The sequence below is a fragment of the Bos indicus x Bos taurus genome, chromosome 3 (genome assembly GCF_003369695.1).
Source record: "Bos indicus x Bos taurus breed Angus x Brahman F1 hybrid chromosome 3, Bos_hybrid_MaternalHap_v2.0, whole genome shotgun sequence".
NCBI classification, from domain to species: Eukaryota; Metazoa; Chordata; class Mammalia; order Artiodactyla; family Bovidae; genus Bos; species Bos indicus x Bos taurus.
In genome coordinates, this window is record NC_040078.1 from 1,952,622 (window position 1) to 1,971,242 (window position 18,621).

At 42.7% G+C, this 18,621-nt stretch overlaps 1 protein-coding gene and 1 long non-coding RNA gene across 8 annotated transcripts in view; one reads left to right on the plus strand and one right to left on the minus strand.

Moving 5' to 3' along the window:
* Positions 1-18,621, plus strand: part of ILDR2 (immunoglobulin like domain containing receptor 2) — a 66,742-nt gene that overhangs the window by 35,423 nt on the left and 12,698 nt on the right. Inside the window, exons 4-6 of one of the 5 annotated variants that reach the window (XM_027526681.1) lie at positions 9,131-9,187; positions 12,504-12,650; positions 13,741-13,917. The exons of 1 other annotated variant lie outside the window; for it this stretch is intronic. In XM_027526681.1, the coding sequence (XP_027382482.1) occupies positions 9,131-9,187; positions 12,504-12,650; positions 13,741-13,917 (381 nt within the window). The remainder of the gene's footprint in view (positions 1-9,130; positions 9,188-12,503; positions 12,651-13,740; positions 13,918-18,621) is intronic. 3 more of the 5 variants (XM_027526699.1, XM_027526689.1, XM_027526709.1) reach the window with 3 other exon arrangements.
* Positions 1-18,621, minus strand: part of LOC113883264 — a 112,447-nt gene that overhangs the window by 17,395 nt on the left and 76,431 nt on the right. Inside the window, exons 1-2 of one of the 3 annotated variants that reach the window (XR_003508611.1) lie at positions 6,025-6,062; positions 5,019-5,109 (exon numbers count right to left, since the gene is read on the minus strand). This is a non-coding gene — a long non-coding RNA (uncharacterized LOC113883264). The other 2 variants (XR_003508612.1, XR_003508610.1) reach the window with 2 other exon arrangements.

Consider the following 18,621-nt stretch of genomic DNA (forward strand, 5'->3'; position numbering starts at 1 on the left):
AAACTGTATATATTGAATGCATGGTTGCCATGGAAATATAGAATAAAAACAGAGATGTGTGTGCCCTTGGGAAATTTCCAATTTGAGGGGATTCCAAATAGTCATAGAAACAACTTTACACTTTAAAGGACCAGAGAGAAACATCTGCTCTTCTCAGAGACTTAGGAGAGAAACATTCTGGAGGGTTAGGAGCTGAGACAATAGGGGTGGATATAGTGCATCACTGAAAATGGATCCAGGGAATCTTAGGAAAGCTTGGAAGTATGATGAAGCCCAGATGTGCATTAAGCAGAAGGGGAAAGGAGGAAACCTCAAGGATCTGGGGAGGAAAAACATTCTATATTATCCTGAACAGAAGGTTCATTTTATAATATATTGGCAAACCCAAGGAGGACTCCCAAGTTAGTACATTTCAGAGAAATGGATGGAGATTCAGCAGTTTTGGCATCACATGGACAAAAGGAAGTACTGTTTTCCCTTTTCATAGGTTCCAGTGCATAACATAATGTGTCGTCTTATGACTTATTAATGTGTCTTATAATTACTTAATCAAGTAATTAAGTAGCAGATCTAAAAATCTGAAAACAAGTTTGTCCTACATCTAGAACTTCTGTACCTTCCATTGTACTAAAAAGGCTTGGAACAGAACTTGGATTTAAGTTTTAAGACTAGAGACAAAAACCAATTTAGGGAGCATATTGAATCTCTCTGTAATGACTGCCTTGAAAATACCCTAGCATGGTGGCTTTCAACTTGTAGGGCTGGGGTATGGTGGTGCTTCAGTTCCCCAAGATGGCAGGATGGCATTTTATGAGATATTTCAGTGACCTGAAGATCTTCCTGACATTGAGCCCTGAGTCCAGGGCTGCTAAATATTCTCCAGTACATAGCATAGTGCTGAATGAATGGGCAGTTCCTTCAGATCCTCATTAAGAGCCCATTTCCATCTGGGATGGGTAAAAGGCACTATGGTGAGCAGTAAATCAGAAGTCTAGCATAGAAAACTGGGGATTTGCTGCTGGGAGAACTTCAAGGTCCTGATGGGTGAGGTGACTTCTTGTGCCAGGCTCTTAGGGATGCAGCACAGACACAGGCCCTGCCCCAGAGGGGTTTCCATCCTGCTAGTGGAGGAACGTGTAAAGGAATCACTGTAGGCAAGATGTATTCTCAGGAAGGTGTGTACAGTGGTCATCAGGAGCATGGAGGAGGATGCACCCTATCAGAGCAGTATTCTTAGAGGACTCTGTTAGAACATATTTCGGAGTTTTGCAGACTGCGTGTGCTATGGATTTGAGAGAAGCAGAAGTTCATTAGCTAGTTATCTTAGTACAGAAGGTGAGTACGTCCTGCATTGAGAACCTGGCCAGCCCAGAAAAAGGGATTAGAACCTTGGGGAGATGTTACCAGGACATGGTCTGTTGTAAATATGCAAAAATAATGCCATGGATAGGAGAAGAGTGGGAAACCAGGCAAGGACTGTGTCTCTGAGGGAAGGCCTCATGACTAGGGGGAACCTGATGTCAAAAATGCCCCCCAAAAGCTGATGAAAACATGGAATTTGGCAGGAAGATAGTCCTTTGACCTTGGTAAATCATATGACACAGAAGCAGATAAGAAAAGATGAGTTCTTAACCTCACACTTTTGGACAAGCTGCATGGGCAAGCCTGTGACTTTCAAGCATAGGGATCATGTCTTCTTCTCTGTGTCTCCACCTGGCACAAATACACATTTCCTTATTGATTGAATGAATGAATTGGAGACATTCCAAAACAGAGCTTGTTCTCAGGAATATGTACCAAGAGTTTAGTTGGGGATAACTTCACGTTGTCAGTGGCAGAAAACAGTTGAAATGGGGAATTGTATAGTTAAAATCTGTAAGTTATTTTATTCACAATGATTGTTTTCTGCCCTCATCATTCAACCCAAAATATGTGAGTGTTTTGGGCTGTGAAGTTTCTGATGGTATGGTATGGTATGATACTGGCACATGTGTATGTGCATTACAAACTATTAGTATGCTTGATTCGTTTGGTCTATTCATGTGGAAGTTTCTTTAAAATATTGGATTCTGCAAGGTTTGGGGAAAACTGAGTGCTTACATGAAAACTATTTTCTAGTCATAACTTGAGCTGGGTTTGAAAAGAGTAAAGGTGACTTCTATTTGTGAGGTCTGTTCTCTATCCTTTTCTTAGACAGTAAAGTAACTTCTAATTGCCACTCTTAACTGAATCCTAGAAGAATGACAGTGATTCACAAGTGTTAGTAAAGTGCGGTGGAAATCTGGCATGTATTTACTGCAGTTGTTCGGACTCTCAAAGATCAAACCTTCGTTGGATGTGATAGAATAGCAGAGAAAGGGAAGAAAAGTTAGAGCATTTCTAACTGACAACAGCATTTCTTAGAAATTGTTAAGCAAGAAGCTGAAAGCAAAATGACTTTCAGAAATACAGGATTTCAGTATAAATCCACTTGTTAAAATGCCTTTAGCTCCAGGAAAATATAGGTCATGGTATAAAAGCCAGAGAGCTTTTCTCTCTCTCCCTCTTCTCTCTGCTGTTGACAGAACATAGTGGTATTATCAGCTATCCCCAAACCCCTACTATATTCTGAATTTTGAAGACATTTAATTTTACCCACTTTACTGCCAAATTCTGTCACTCACAGCACCCTGGGGCTAACACTGCATGGGTGCATTATGGGAAGGCTTTACCGGCTTCTGGAACTTCAGCTTTTGGCTGTTGCTTCAGGGAGAATGAGAAGCCTGATGCATGTCTCTCTGTTGGAGTGACAAGTTTTGTGAACCTCCTGTCCATATTTCTTATTGTAAGTTTTTTAATTACACATATAAAAAAAATCTAAAAAATGAAAGCCCCTTCATTGTTCTTCATGATGCCCATTTCAGTTCCCCAGAAATAAGGGCTAACAGTTTGGTGTGTCATACTGTTGTTTTCAGATTTTAATTTGAACATCGTGCCTAGAGCTTATATTCACTAACATTCTGTGTGTACAAGTAGTGTCAGAACACCATCAAGATGTTGTTTTAAACAGTCTCTGGGGAAACCCAGCTTTTGTGTTTTACCCATCATAATTATATCTGTGTTGATAGCACAGTTGGTAAAGAATCTGCCTGCAATGCTGGAGACCCTGGTTCCATTCCTGGGTCAGGAAGATGCACTGGAGAAAGGATAGGCTACCCACTCCAGTATTCTTGGGCTTCCCTTGTGGCTCAGCTGGTAAAGAATCCACCTGCAATGTGGGAGACCTGGGTTTGATCCCTGGGTTGGGAAGATCCTCTGGAGAAGGGAAAGGCTACCCACTCCAGTATTCTGGCCTGGAGAATTCCATGGACTGTGTAGTCCGTGAGGTCGCAAAGAGTAGGACACATCGGAGCAGCTTTCACTTTCATGTATATCCCTCAGTGATTGCAAGCACATGATCTCTAGGTTTTATAGCCCCCAAACATATTTTATATGGCTTGCCCAATGCTTTTTAACAATTTATGAATCAGTTGCCAACATCTGAAAATCGGGATTTTTTACATAAAAATCTGAGGTCTGGCTAATCTTGAAAAATAGGAAGATTTGCAACCTTGAAGACACATTTCTGTGAGGTAACAATAGTCTAGAGGTGGGTAGGAGCAGCCCCTACAGACACAATATGCTGTTTGCCATACCCTTAACTGCTGTTGGTTGTATTACAGAAGGGCAGCTGCACTTGATTGCATTACCTACTGGAGAGTTGAGTTTGAAACTCTAATCATTAAGTATCAGATTGGAGAGTAGAAAATGTTATGGATGGGGTGACCATATAAATAATTGTCCAAATTAGAAGACTTTGAAATTAAAAAGGGGTGTTCTTAATAATTACATCAGGCATAAACCAGGACTGTCCTAGACAAACCAAGATGTAAGGTCTCCCTATTTATGGATCTCTTCCTCAACTATTTCACTTGACTAATGAGAAAACTGAACCCTAGAAAGAGGAAGGAATTTGCCTGTTAATGGTCAGCAAGTAAACTCTTGGCAAAGCTGCCTTTATTACCCTGATTCCCAGTCTACTACTTTCTCCAATAGAACATGCTCTATATAACAGGTGTGAGCACCATATCCTCCTTCAATTTTTTATAATGATTTTGTATTTATAGTTAATGATTATCATGTAGCTAATTTTCTGTGAGAAACTGTATACAAATCAATAGCTTGTATCATCGGTAACATTTCTATTATGAATGTAATTAATGATTTGGGCTATAGCACATAAAAGGATGTTTAAAACATTGGTAGGCTTGAGAACTAGAGAGTAAACACAATAAATGTCTCATTTTACTAGACATGATAAGAGATATATTTAGAAGTGCTAATGGTCCATATTTTAAAAAAAAAACCTTAAGTATCTGATAACTGTCTTGATAAAAAGCAAAGTATATTGACTTTTTAATCATTGGCTGTTGCCTGGTAATTAATACTAATTATTCCTTTAAGAGATGTCTAAGATCCTAAATTCCCAAATCCTTGACCACCTGTCTGTTACCTTGTTGATTTCCAAGAAATATTTGTCCACAAATCACTCCATAGGAGACCAATGGATGTTCTTCATCACTTGCCTCTCATAGGGAACTGGACTGCACCACATGTAAGCTTTACCGTTACCTCTCAGCCTTTCATGAAGGCTGAGGCCAAAGGCTAGTCAGAGAACTCTTCTTCAAGATGCCATTTTCCAGTGACCTACTTGGGCCCTACTTGTCTTTCCAAGAAACTTTGCAAGCAGCAGACTGCTCTTACCATGTCAGCTGCACAAGAAGGAAGATAGAAAGAAGGAAACCCTTCTTGCCAAAACCTAAAACAGCTAAGCTAGTGGCCCACTCCATGCTTCATTTTCCTGGGAATGTACTCTGGTCCTGATTAACTTTTCAAATGTGGGACCACGCAGGAGACATGACCGGGACACATTTCACTACACTGGCCTGGTATAGTTGAGGAGAGCCAAGAAAAATAAAGTGAGCAAAGAGTCCTCTCACCTGACTCCCTTGCACCTTGCCTCTGGTGCAACGTCTTCCTCTAGTCCTGGAAGAGCTCCTCTTTTCTTTGACTTTTGTCAGAGCTGCTTTTCTGTGGAGTGATTTGATAGAGGAGAGGATCAGTGACCAACTATGTCCTTTAGACACAAAATATAAGCCACATACATGGGTAACTTTTTCTTTAACACACCTCAACAGGAAAAGTTGTCTTCTAAGTGACCCAGAGAGACCAGACGTCTGGAGTTGTGCTTTGTAATAGTGATGAGCCTTTGAAGCATTAATATTTTGGCTACATTGATACAAGTGAAAATATTATGAAGCTAATTCCATATTTTTTTTAATTTAAACAACATACCTTTTTATTTACAATAAAGCCAATTGAAAGAGCTACAAAAGGAAATCTTTCAAACAAAACACAAATTTACCAAGATAGAACTTATTTTCAGCAAACACATTTTTCCATAATATAACTTTACAAAGTTTTTCATATGAATTGTTTCATGCCTCCTCCCCTAGAACGTGTACAGGATGCAACCCTTTCCCTAAATGGTGGGGGGCAGGGTGGATAGAATGTACAGATGCATACATACAGGATGCTTCATAGGCACGAGACATCTCTGCAAGGATTCACAGAAACTCATAACAATGGTCACCTCTAGAGATGGGTCCTGAGAAGCTGGGGTTAGAAGTGAGAAGCCCACTTGGTACTGCATGCCATTTTATACCTTTTAAATGTCGAATTCCATGAATACAGTTTTAACTTTAACAAAAATGGGATCATACTCTACACTGTATTATAATCTCTATGTTATATGATGTTACAAGCATCTTTCCTCATTAACACTCCATCATGTATAGATTCTACATCTTAGCTTTATGGCTTTAACAATTCTGTTAGTAAAGATAAAATAACTATGTGTCATCCCACCAAACTTGGCTAATCATTTGAATTCTCCCTGGCAATTCCATCAGGCTTCCTTCGATATATCCTGAATTATGTACTTACTTTATGCCAGGCCCTGGTGGCTCAGATGGTGAAGAATCTGACTGCAGTGCAGGAGACCTGGGTTCAGTTCTTGGGTTAGGAAGATCCCCTGGAGAAGGTAATGGCTGTCTACTCCAGTATTATTGCCTGGAGAATTCCATGGACAGAGGAGCCTGGTGGGCTATAGTCCATGGAGACGCAGAGTTAGACACAACTGAGCAACTAACACTTTTACCTTTCACTTTGTGCCAGGCACTATATTATATATATACATAATATATATAATAAATGTACGACTCATTGAGTCCTATCAACAATTCTATGAGGCAGGTACCATGAATATGCCTATTTTATAAAATTTAAAACACAAAACTGAAGCTTAGAAAGATTAAATAACTTGTCTAAGGTCTTAAGGTCACACATTCTAAAATCCATGCTCTCTTAACTTCTTTTTGTCCTAGATTGAACCCATTCAATCTAGGAGAGACAACTCTCCAAGACTGAGTTTATCAGTTCCTTAATTGACCTCAAAGCAGTAGTGTTGCTTGAATACATTTTTATGTGGTTTCAACAGTGAGAAAAAGAATGGTGAACCGGGCGCTTCACCACACAAGATAAGTCTACAACATTAATAATTCATCTCTTCCACAGCTGATGAAAATTATGCATAGCACATTTTACTTTACAAATTACAAAGTCTCTAAAGTATATGTGCTTGTGAAAAATATATCGAACAGTCCATTCAGGTAATACACAAACATTAATTACAATATTAAAAATTTTTAAACATGCCTATGTACAAAGTTGGGGCTTCCCAGGTGGCACTAGTGATAAACAGCCAGCCTGCCAATGCAGGAGACAAGAGATGCAGGTTTGATCCCTGGATCAGGAAGATCCCCTGGAAAAGGGAATGGAAACCCACTCTAAGATTCTTGCCTGGAGAATCCCATGAACAGAGGAGCCTGGCAGGCTACAGTCCACAGAGTCTCAAAGAGTTGGACACAACTGAAGTGACTTAGTATGCACCCATGTACAAAGTTAGTTGTTCCATCAGTAGGGTCAATGATCCATGTAGGATTGTCAGTTAAGACACCTTTTTTCCCCAACTGCCACAGATTACTCACTAATGAAACTGTGAGATATATCAGTTCAGTTCAGTCGCTCAGTCATGCCCAGCTCTTTGTGACCGCATGGACTGCAGCATGCCAGGCTTCCCTGTCCATCACCAACTCTCAGAGCTTGCTCAAACTCATGTCCATGGAGTTGGTGACACCATCCAACCATCTCATCCTCTGTCGTCCCCTTCTCCTCCTGCCCTCAATCTTTCCCAGCATCAGGGTCTTTCCAGTGAGTCAGTTCTTCACATCAGGTGGTCAAAGTATTGGAGTTTCAGCTTCAGCATCAGTCCTTCCAATGAATATTCAGGACTGATTTCCTTTAAGATTGACTGGTTGGATCTCCATGCAGTCCAGCGGACTCTCAGGAGTCTCTCCAACACCACAGATACTTTTCCTTTATGGAAGAGGTAAGCATTTTTTCAACTTTATGATCAGTGTATGTTTGTGTTAGTCGCTCAGTCGTGTCTGACTCTTTGCAACCACATGGACTGTAGCCTGCTAGGCTCCTCTGTCCGTGGGATTTTCCAGGCAAGAATGCTGGAGTGGATTGTCATTTCCTCCTCCAGGGCATCTTCCCAACCCAGTAATAGAAGTTCGGTCTCCTGCATTGGCAGGCGAATTCTTTACCATTTGAGTCACCAGGGAAGCCAGCAGCAGTTACCAAATCAACTGGAGAGCTTTTAATCATAGCATTCGTTTCATTTCTTAGAGCTTCATGAACTACCTCTCCAGCTTGACTTGCTAGGGTTACTGCATAACCAATGCATTCGTGCCAAGAATCAGCCATGTCCTTTTGCAGGAGGACATGAGGCTGGGACCCCTCTAGCAGGCTCCAATGCTGGGCTCTTCCAGAGGGAGAACTAATTTCAACTTAAAAAAAAAAAAAAAGAGCTATTTTAATGCTATTACTGGAAATGCTAAAATTGCCAGTTACTCACATTAATTTCTACTGGACAGAGCTATTCTATAGGCATATGTCATGCCCATAAATGAAGTCAGATTTAGTTGCAGGCTTAGGAATCATAGTGACCTTTGCCACCACAAGTCTGAAATGAGTCGAGTTTGCAACTAGTTTGCTACTAGTTGTCACCTAGTAGAACTTGTTTATTAACAAGGCTCCATGGGATAGAACCTGGTAGGGGCAGAAGTTCTATCCTGGCCTTTACATTTACCTGGATATGAGAACATGGTGGAAGATTCAGCCCTTCTTTCTGTATAAATCAGGCCAGTTTTTTTAAAAGACTAATCTCCTTCCCCACATCTTCTAGGGTGCTGTTTCTTGCACAGCTCTTTGCTTCCCAGAGTCCTGAGCGGCACCTGTTCTGACACCAGCCCTTAAGTTTTTGTGCTGTATCATGCAGAAGGCACTTGGTCCCATGCCACGCCAGCTGTGGGTGCCATATGGAAGAGCCATACCATATACATTGTACAGAATGTTTCTGAAGCCAGAAGGAATGTTGAAGTATGTGTAACTGATCTAGCTGTATCTTTTCCTTCCCTTTGAAAATTTTAATCATTGACATATCTTTAGTCTATAAATAGAATCATGTAGGGAGATAATTCTGAGTTAAAACAAAGTATGTACTTTTGTTTTTATATGGACATGGGGCTGTATATAGATGTATGAAGATGTAGGTTGACCCTTTAGATACAGATGTGTTTGACTTTCCAATAAAATATGTGGATGTATAAGTGAATGGAGATGGTATGTATCAAGCAGGATTGTTTTTGTATTTGAAGCAAAGATCTCCTCCTTCTATAATAGTTGGAAAGAAAGTTCTGTTTCTGCTTCTGCCTGGTCTAGGCGCAGAGTTCTCCTAAATGGCTGCCGAGGATTGATGGAGAAGGTCATGGTCTTGACTGAGCCCAGCCTTGGTGATGTGCCTTTCATCACTGAAATAGCAGGGATCAGTGGCCACATGTAGGGATGGTACCAACTGAAGCCAGGCTTCAGGCTGTATTTGCCTTTGGAGTAACCGCTTTTCTTCTTTTCCTTCCACCTCTTCTAGGCAGAACAGGGCTGCTTGCTGATCTCTTGCCCAGTTTTGCTGTGGAGATTATGCCAGGTATTCAGTCATTTAACTCTGTATTTGCTTAATTTGCTATCCCTCCATCTGTCTTGCTTCTGCATTAGTTACTAATTGCTCCTTTAACTTATTTGCACATTTGTCTATATATGTCTGTGGTATTTTCCAGGATGAACTAAGCCCATTGGAAGAGCCTTCAAATTGTATTTCTTCTGTTAGTAGGCCCTAAAAGAATAATGGTAGTTAAAAACAGGCTGAGGCGGGGCCCAGGCCTTCTGTGTCAGCGGTGCGGGCCCTGTGACAGTCTCAGAATCTTGGTTGCACCCAGTTGCTGTAAAGTGTCTTTAATGGAGTTGTTATTTATCTGCATTCCTGTTCCCTAAGTTTCATGTTTGAAAGTGAAAGTGGACGTTGCTCAGTCATGTCCAACTCTTTGCAACCCCATGGACTATACAGTCCATGGAATTCTCCAGGCCAGAACACTGGAGTGGGTAGCCTTTCCCTTCTCCAGGGGATCTTCCCAACCGAGGGATCAAACCCAGGTCTCCCGCACTGCAGGCGGATTCGTTACCAGCTGAGCCACAAGGGAAGCCCAAGAATACTGGAGTGGGTAGCCTATCCCTTCTCCAGCAGATCTTCCCGACCCAGGAATCAAACTGGGATCTTCCGCATTGCAGGCAGATTCTTTACCAACTGAGCTATCAGGGAAGCCCAAGTTTAATGTTTACCCATTCATCACTGTACAACCATGTTACTTGGAATTGCCTTTTATAACTTTATCAAAACATTTTTTCAAACCTTATGAATGCTATGTACTCCTCCTACCTTGAAAAATACACATTTACAGGTCTATATTGCATTGTATACGATCTATATTGCTTTCGAAGAAGGCAATGGCACCCCACTCCAGTACTCTTGCCTGGAAAATCCCATGGATGGAGGCGCCTGGTGGGCTTCAGTCCATGGGGTCGCTAAGAGTTGGACACAACTGAGCGACTTCACTTTCACTTTTCACTTTCACGCATTGGAGAAGGAAATGGCAACCCACTCCAGTGTTCTTGCCTGGAGAATCCCAGGGACGGCGGAGCCTGGGGTCGCACAGAGTCGGACACGACTGAAGCGACTTAGCAGCAGCAGCATATTGCTTTGTATACAATATTAAGCAATAACAAAGCAATTTAGGACTTTTTGACCTCCTAAATCCCTGGGGTCCATGGACCCTGTCAAGGACACCTGCAGCAAATGCACACCTGTCTTTTTATGTAGCGTCCGTTGAACATATCAGCTAGACAGTCAGCAATGCTGCACTATAGTCCATCATGGAAGGAGCTCAGAGAGAAACAAGAATGAACTATGGGAGAGGACATATCCAAACACAGAAAGTAGAAAAGGGTGAGATTCAGTTTTGCTTTGGAGGGCTTCTGCCAAAGCGTTAAGAGCTGACTAATAATTGAGAGCAACAGAAAGATACAAAATAATCCTGGTGATTGTTTTAGACTTGATTCAAGTTTTGAGAACTATCCAGAGTCCTCACAGTTGAGCTTCACTCTTCTGTGAAATCTCCAGATCCTTCCCCATTAGCTGGTTAACCCAAATACAGACATTCTTCTTACTGATGTTGATCCCAAGATCACAAATAGACATTTCTTTGTGATCCGCCTTATCCAGAGTTCAGTCAATTTGTACTTATTTTTTTCATCACAAAAAAACCCACAATGTTACACTGCATTGCTTCAAACTAGATGTTGCATCCCTGAGTCCCAAGGAAAAGTTATTGTATTTCTCATATCTGGTCCTGGCCCTCCGAATTTCCCCCCTTCTGACTCCAAGAATCCTTTCATGGCTAACATTTTTTGTTTCTCCAAGGCAACCTGGCAGTCTTTAATCCTTGACTGCCTGACCCCAGTTGTAGCTACCATACCACACAGCTCTTCTAGTCCTCAGGGCCCATATCTATCTCAGGTCACATTGTCTTGTTATGTTAGTGCAAAGGCAATGCCAAAGCCTTCAACTATCTACTGTCCTCAGCAAGAAGCTCTTCCAGAACATTCTGGCCTTCTCACTTCCGCCCTGAAGAGAGGGTGACCTGGTTAATTTGAGTGTATTTCTGTTGGGTGAGTGAAGAGGGACACTTAGGAAATCTAAGTTGTGTGTTTTCTCTGAGAAAATTATGTTCTAAGCAAAGGTCAAATAACTTTATCATTATCACAAAACCCTTTATCTAACCAAAATGTCATATTCTCAAGCTCCAAATGAATGTCCTATTTTGTTGAAGAAATATTTAATAACTAAAATGCAAACAAAATAATGTATACTTGAAGTTTGTTGCAAAGGGATTTTTGGTAGATGGTTTTCAATCAAAATGAATTGCTTTAATCTTTTGCTTTGAAAGGAAATCATGGCTCATTCCAGTCTGTCCCAGGCCCCAGCAGGACATTAGGTCTTATAGCCAAGTCCCAAAAGCATGACATCAAGTCCCTCGAGGGCCACAGTCATTTTTCTCTAAGTCAAATGGAATTTGTTTCCTTTCTCTTTATCTGTTGGATAGGCAAATGAATTAAATTCATGTTCACTCTCTGGCAGAGCTGTGAAAATAGCTGACGTTAACAAACATGGTCAGATATACACATTAGCCTTGCCAGTCATCACAGCCTAAGTCACTGTAGTCCGTGGTTGTGCTGGCTATGTAGCATGGTCAGCCTGCCTGTGATCAAACCATTCTTAGGGGACGGGGACAGCATTTCTCTACCAGAGCCTATGTCTCTAGTGTTTTCAAGGAAATGGTTTTAATCTCAGCTCTGATGCTGAGCACAGGAAAGGTGTCAAGAGGCGATCAGCAGGGAAAGCAGATGGCTACATAAGGGACCTGGACCGCCTACAGGTATTCTGATTTAGACCACACAGACATGGAGAGCTTTTCTCAGGACTTACACTATTAAGGGATAAGATTAAGTTGACTACCAAAGATATGTATTCATGGAAATCACCACTTTATAGCTCAGCAAGCAAAGTCCCCTGTCCCCAGCCAGGAATTTCTCTGCTCTAGTCCCCTACCTCTTCTGACACCACAATCAATAAGGTAAGCCCTTTCCTTGGGAAGGGGCCCTGAAACTGCTCCTAGCACTTTGTATTGGACATTATGTGTGCTCAATATGACCTGGGTAACCGTCCCTGCCCTCCACACCGCAGCCCTGGGATGGTCTGCACCTCTCAGCCTCAGAGCCCCTCCTGAGTCTGGGGGCTCTGCGCCCTGTTACAAGGTGCCTTCTTCCCCAGGCTGCTCCCACTCTTGCTCTCACGGGGAGACCCAGCAGGGGGCTGCCACGAGTGTGGGTTTCTCTGTGCATCCTTCCAGAGTGGGTGTTTGTTGGTCTGGTGATCCTGGGAGTCTTCCTCTTCTTCGTCTTGGTGGGGATCTGCTGGTGCCAGTGCTGCCCTCATAGCTGCTGTTGCTACATCCGCTGCCCGTGTTGCCCAGACTCCTGCTGCTGCCCTCAGGCCTGTGAGTAACGTGACGCATGGGGAGACACAGAATGACCAAAAGAAACGTCACCTTTCCATCAGACAGCGGTGTGCCCTGAGCGCCTTGTCGGCCACCTTTCCTTCCACCGCAAAACGGATCATTCCAGACTGTCCTCTCCTGGGAGGCCCTGACTTTCTGAGATGACCATTCCTGTTTGCCTTCTCACACACAGGCGCCTCTCCATGCTTTTGATCCACACTTACCACCCCTGCATTTGGAATTCTCTTTAACACTATTGATGAAAGGAAGGGCAGGTTCAGGATGGTGAGGTTGTGGGATAAGGCTTTTGCCCTCTCCTTGGGCATCCAAACTAGAGAAAACTTTCTCTGGCCATGCCTCTCACATGCAGAGAACTCTTCTTTTTACCAGCAGCATGTTCAAAGTACAGCCTTTGGGTCCCCTCTAGCCACAGATGAGTTTTATTTATTGCTGTGACAAAATGGTCCACAAAGGGACTAGTCCTCATTTGGGATTCACAATTTTACCTCCCTAGCCAAGCCCATATAGGCATTAAGTTTGGAACCCCTGCCATAAACATCTTGACGGAGAGAGACACAATATGTGTCTTTAGTATCCTCAGGAACACAGCGGTTTCTGTGAGGTGTCAGGTTATTTGCTCTGCTTTTGAATTCTAATAGCAGGGCCATGTGTCAGCGCTTTGCTGGCTTTGCCTCTCTAGAAGAGGTTAGGATCGTCTTGGAAGCAACCCTGGGCAGTGCCAGTGCTAGGCCTCCTACAGAGGGCTGAGGCAGCCTGCAGACAGGGTGGTTAAGAGTAGGCTGCTGCTGTCACGGGAGGCTGCTGTGACAGCTCCCAGCACCACTGAATTACTCAGTTGCCAGGTACTACTGAACACTGTAATCCCTTATGTCACTGCTGGAGGAGTCCAAGAGAGTGGGGGAGAGTGTTTCCAATGAATCAAGTCAGGCCTAGTGGAACACACACATATACACGCAAGCCCGCGCATACATCCAGGAGCTCCCTTAAGCGCATCTTCAGGGATTTTTGGTGTGAGGGTTGTGGAGGGTGGAACGATGTAATCTCTCTTGCTCTTCATCTCCCTCCACAGTGTATGAAGCAGGGAAAGCAGCAAAGGCCGGGTACCCTCCCTCTGTCTCCGGTGTCCCTGGCCCTTACTCCATCCCCTCTGTCCCCTTGGGAGGAGCCCCCTCATCTGGCATGCTGATGGACAAGCCGCATCCACCTCCCCTGGCACCAAGTGACTCCACTGGAGGAAGCCACAGTGGTAAATGCAGTTCCAGACTGTCCTGCCCCATGCTCCTGTCGGGCTTCCATTCTGATTCCTTGCTGATAAGAACCATCAGCCCAGTGATGCTTCCATGGACAATGATTATCTCCATTCTGGAAATGGGATCCTGACAGCTGTATCAGATATCTCCTGAAATGCATGTCAAGCTTGCCAAGGGCTGCAGGACATAGCTGCCCCTTGCTTTCTTCCTGGGCCTCACAATAACTAAAATCATAAGAAAAAGAGGCAAGGTACCCCCTGAATGTTGATCATTCAATTAATAAATGGTTATCTCTTATACCTAGTGCTCAGGACTTTACCGGGTACTCTGAGAACACCCAGAAGTGTAGGACATGGTTTGTCTAACCAGCAGTATGGCCCAGCCAGGGAAAGAGAACGGACTTTTACTAGACAGTTAGATGCTATAGTGAATGTACTGGGAGTTCAAAGAAGAAAGAGCTGGAATGCTTACAAAGTCTTCAGGGAGGAGGTGAGATTAGGGCTGGGCTTAGAGGACTGAGATGGATTAGGAAAGCACAGACACTCACAGACCAGCATAATGGAAACCCAGAGCTAAAAGAACAGTGTGTGTGTTTGACAGTGTCCAGCTTGTTGGTCTGACTGGAAGACCATGGAAGAATATGGTGGAGCCAGATTAGGCAGGGCCTTGGAACCCTCCAGAAGAGCCTGGGTTGGTGCCATAGTAAATGAGAACCCCTGTAGCCAGGCTCCTGAGCGGCGAGGTGACATGCTGACAAAGCTAGTGGTGAGTAGGACAGAGGAGAACCAGAGACCTTGAGCCGAGGTGTGATTGATATGTTTCAGGTGGGACATTATGATGCAGACAAAGGGAATTGAGTGGTAAATCTGAGAGATGCTTTGAAAGAGCAAGCAATTAGATGTTAGAAAACTTTAGAATGAGCCCAAGTTGTCTAGTGGTGTATATCCGAGACAGAGAAGAAATAACTGGTAAGGAGTTTCTTTGGATGATGATTAGCACCACTGAGGGCATGATAAATTTGTTGTTATAGGCCGTGGTAGAAGAGTATAGGTGGAGAAGGCAATGGCACCCCACTCCAGTACTCCTGCCTGGAAAATCCCATGGATGGAGGAGCCTGGTGGGCTGCAGTCTATGGGGTCGATAAGAGTCGGACACGACTGACCGACTTCACTTTCACGCATTGGAGAAGGAAATGGCAACCCACTCCAGTGTTCTTGCCTGGAGAATCCCAGGGACGGGGGAGCCTGGTGGGCTGCTGTCTATGGGGTCGCACAGAGTCGGACACGACTGAAGCGGCTTAGCAGCAGCAGCAGCAGAAGAGTATAGGGGCGTTAAAATGTAGCTTTCCTGGAGGCATCTGAAGAGGACTATACAGAGTAGTAAAGGTTAGAACTGTGTACAGAATATATTTAGGAGGTGACTTTTAGATTCCTAGTTGTAAATGAGCCACTAGGGTTGGTGAAACAGACGTTTCTCCCCTGGAGGGCTCTGGACAGACTTCAGTGGGAATCGGGGGCCGAAGGTCTAGATCATTTAGTGACCTGTCAGTGCTCCACCATGGAAGGGGTGGATATCCTCAGTGAGTAATTGGTACTTGTGTTTTTTCTCTCTCAGAAACTATTAGTGGAATTCTGACGTATGAGATTGGGAATGAGTCATAGACTGAGAAGTAAAAGTTAATAATCAAGGACACACAGGGTATTAGAGAAATAAAGACAATACAGTCCATTTTCCCAAAGGATGGAGAGGACAAAAGAGGCATTAATAGGACTCGTTGCTGCCTTTTTCTCCCAATCTTCTTTCTCTTTCCTTCCCACCTGGACCCTTCCCCCTTAGTTTATTGAGTAGATTCTCTTAATAAAATAACTATTATTTATAGGATGGCAAATACTTCTGTCCTATTTTCAACTTTTTTCCAGTTCCTGCTTGTTGCAGTTCAATCATTTTGACTCCATCCTGCCATGCTAACCAACTGTAGTTAGAAGTGGCTTAAAAAAAAAACAGGAAAAAAATACGGTTTCACATAGTGAGAAATTCCAAGGTAAGGTGGTTCAGGGGTTGGTTAATGGAAGAGTTCAAGTGGCATCCCTGAAGGACCTGCTTCTTTCCATCTTGTGTTCAGCATCCTGAGTGTATCCTCTGTTCTCCTGGACGAGCTCCCTTCCGGATCCCATAGTCTCAGACACTATATGCATTCAGAGATGGAAAAGATATGCTTCTTCCTTGTGTTCCTTTTCCCAAGAGGGAGGAAAGCTTGTCCATAAGTCTCCTTCCCTTCCAGCAGACTTCTACTGTCATTTTATTGGCAAGAATTATGTCCTGTGTCCATTCCTAAGCCAGATTGACTTGGACCCACCAAGACTCATCTGTTAGGCCAAAACACCTATTCACCTCAGAAATGGTCAGAATTCTGTTCACCAGGAAAAAGGGGAGGATGCATAACCAGCTTTGGCCACAGCCAGTCTGGCTCATGTTATCTGGCTTACTGAGTCAGGAGTGAATTCTTCATGATCCCTACCAGGCACATTTCTGTACTCATGGTCCTGTGGCCAGAATTACTGATTGCATTTAGCTGTTTCTCCTTTAAGAAAGGTGGCTTAAGCTAGTGTTCCATGTAGATTGTTTTTCAAAGAATGTTCGAAGTGTTAAGAAATGCTGATTTATAAAGATGTAAATGTAGCTTATTTTATATTTTTATGCTACTTCAATTTTAGGGTAATCATCTAGCAACAGTAATTTTTCAGATTACATTTGTACACAATACTCTTTGAATGTTCTGTGTAGTTGAAAAGCATCTTTGATGAGCTATATATAGTATAGCCAGTTAGTTACCAAATGGGGGAGACAGAAAAGGAATCCTGACTCCTTCTCCCATTCTTCATAGCAGCTATTTATTACCTCTTTACAAAAAAAAAAAAAGGACTGTCTCCTCCTGCCCTGCTCTGGATTCATTGCTTTGTCAAGTTTCTCTTTTTATTGACTCTCTAAATCCCACCCCATTCCCACCTCATGGGTCCAGCCTTTCCTTCTTCAGTGACTTCTTCCTATCCACATTCAATACATGCTCAGATCTCGCATTAAAATACAACAATTTGCAAAAACCCTTAGTCCTCTAATACTGTGTCCCTGTCCACTTTCCCCTCTTCACAGATAAACTCCTTGATAGAGTTTTGAATATTTAATGTCTCCATTTCCTCTCCTCAGCTAACTTCTGTCTTGCTGTCACTTTCACCACTCCAAAGACCAGCTCTTGCCAAGACTGCCTTATTGCTAAGTCTAAAGGATGCCTTTCAAAGCTTGCCCCCCTTGACTTCTCAACAGCATTTGCCACCCCTGATGATACATTCATATTCTTTGCCCTCCTCAACACTGTATTTTGTAGCTTTTCCTAGCCATTTCACTATATGCTGGCTGTTCGTCCTCTGCACATCCCCTAGATGTTGGTGTTTCTGTTTTGTCCAAGGTCCTCTCCCTGGGAAATCTTACCTTGTCCATGGCCTCAGTCATCATCTGTATGCTGATGACTGCCAGTCTTTATGTCCATCCTCTCTCCTGTTCCTCAGTCCCACATATCCAACTGCCTTCTGGACATTTCTACCTGAATGTCTTTCAATTTCAATTCAACCTCTATCTAGGAAATGGAATTCATCTGCTGTTTCTCAACCTCAGACCAACTCCAGCATTTCTCATTTCAGCAGGTGGCATTATTACCCACCTAGTAGCCCAAACCAGACATCCTTATCCCTTCCTCTTCCTCACTTCTCGAATCCAGTTGGTCACCAAGTCCTTCAGATAGGATCTCAAAATAACTTTGAATTGGTCCATCTCTACTCAACTATCCTAGTCATTGCTGCCATCATCTCCCACCTTAATTAATGCACTTCTCTCTTCCCTTGCTTGAATCCATTTTATTTTCATATCTACCTGGTCTCCACTCATCCTTCTTACAAAAGAACTGAATAGGCAAGTAGGGTTTTGAAATGTCATTTTTCAAACTAATAAGGATATATGCCTACTGTATGTATACAGAGAATATGCAAATTTTAAGCATCACGCCTCCCACAGCTGAGCTGCTGCCACCCTGGGGGTGGAATCTGGCAGCTGTTCCATTATCCATAAACAGCCTTCCTTAGCTTATTAAGATAGGACAGGAAGAACAAGGCTATATACCCATGGATATCTGCCTTAGACACTTTTGCAAGTTCTACAAATTGAATTTGGTGTTAAAGGGGAAATTAGCTGAAAAATAGTTGAGTCTTAATTGGATCAGAATTATCTTTTAACAGTAAGAATTTTTTAAATTTGGCATCAAAATGAATATCCCAATATTCCCTCTCCAGTAAAAATCAAAGTTGGTGAGGCTAGTAAATTAGAGGAGCTGAAGTATGAAAACCACACCAACCAAAGGACTTGGACCAGACTGAAATTCAAAAGAGAAATAAATCTTCCATTGACCCTGAACTGAAACATCACCAGGAAAAAAGTCATTTTCCAAAAAATGCTGGGTCTTTGACCAATAAAAATATTGTAGGATATTTGTTATTAAATATTGTAGGATATTTCTTTTTAAAATATCACCACACCTCAGAGAGTTCTCTGATCTAAATTACAGATAAAAATCAGCCCAACACCATTCTGTTTTCAAATCAAGAAAAATTTAATGAATGTCTACAAATTTTTTCTCAAGGAGTTTACAGTCC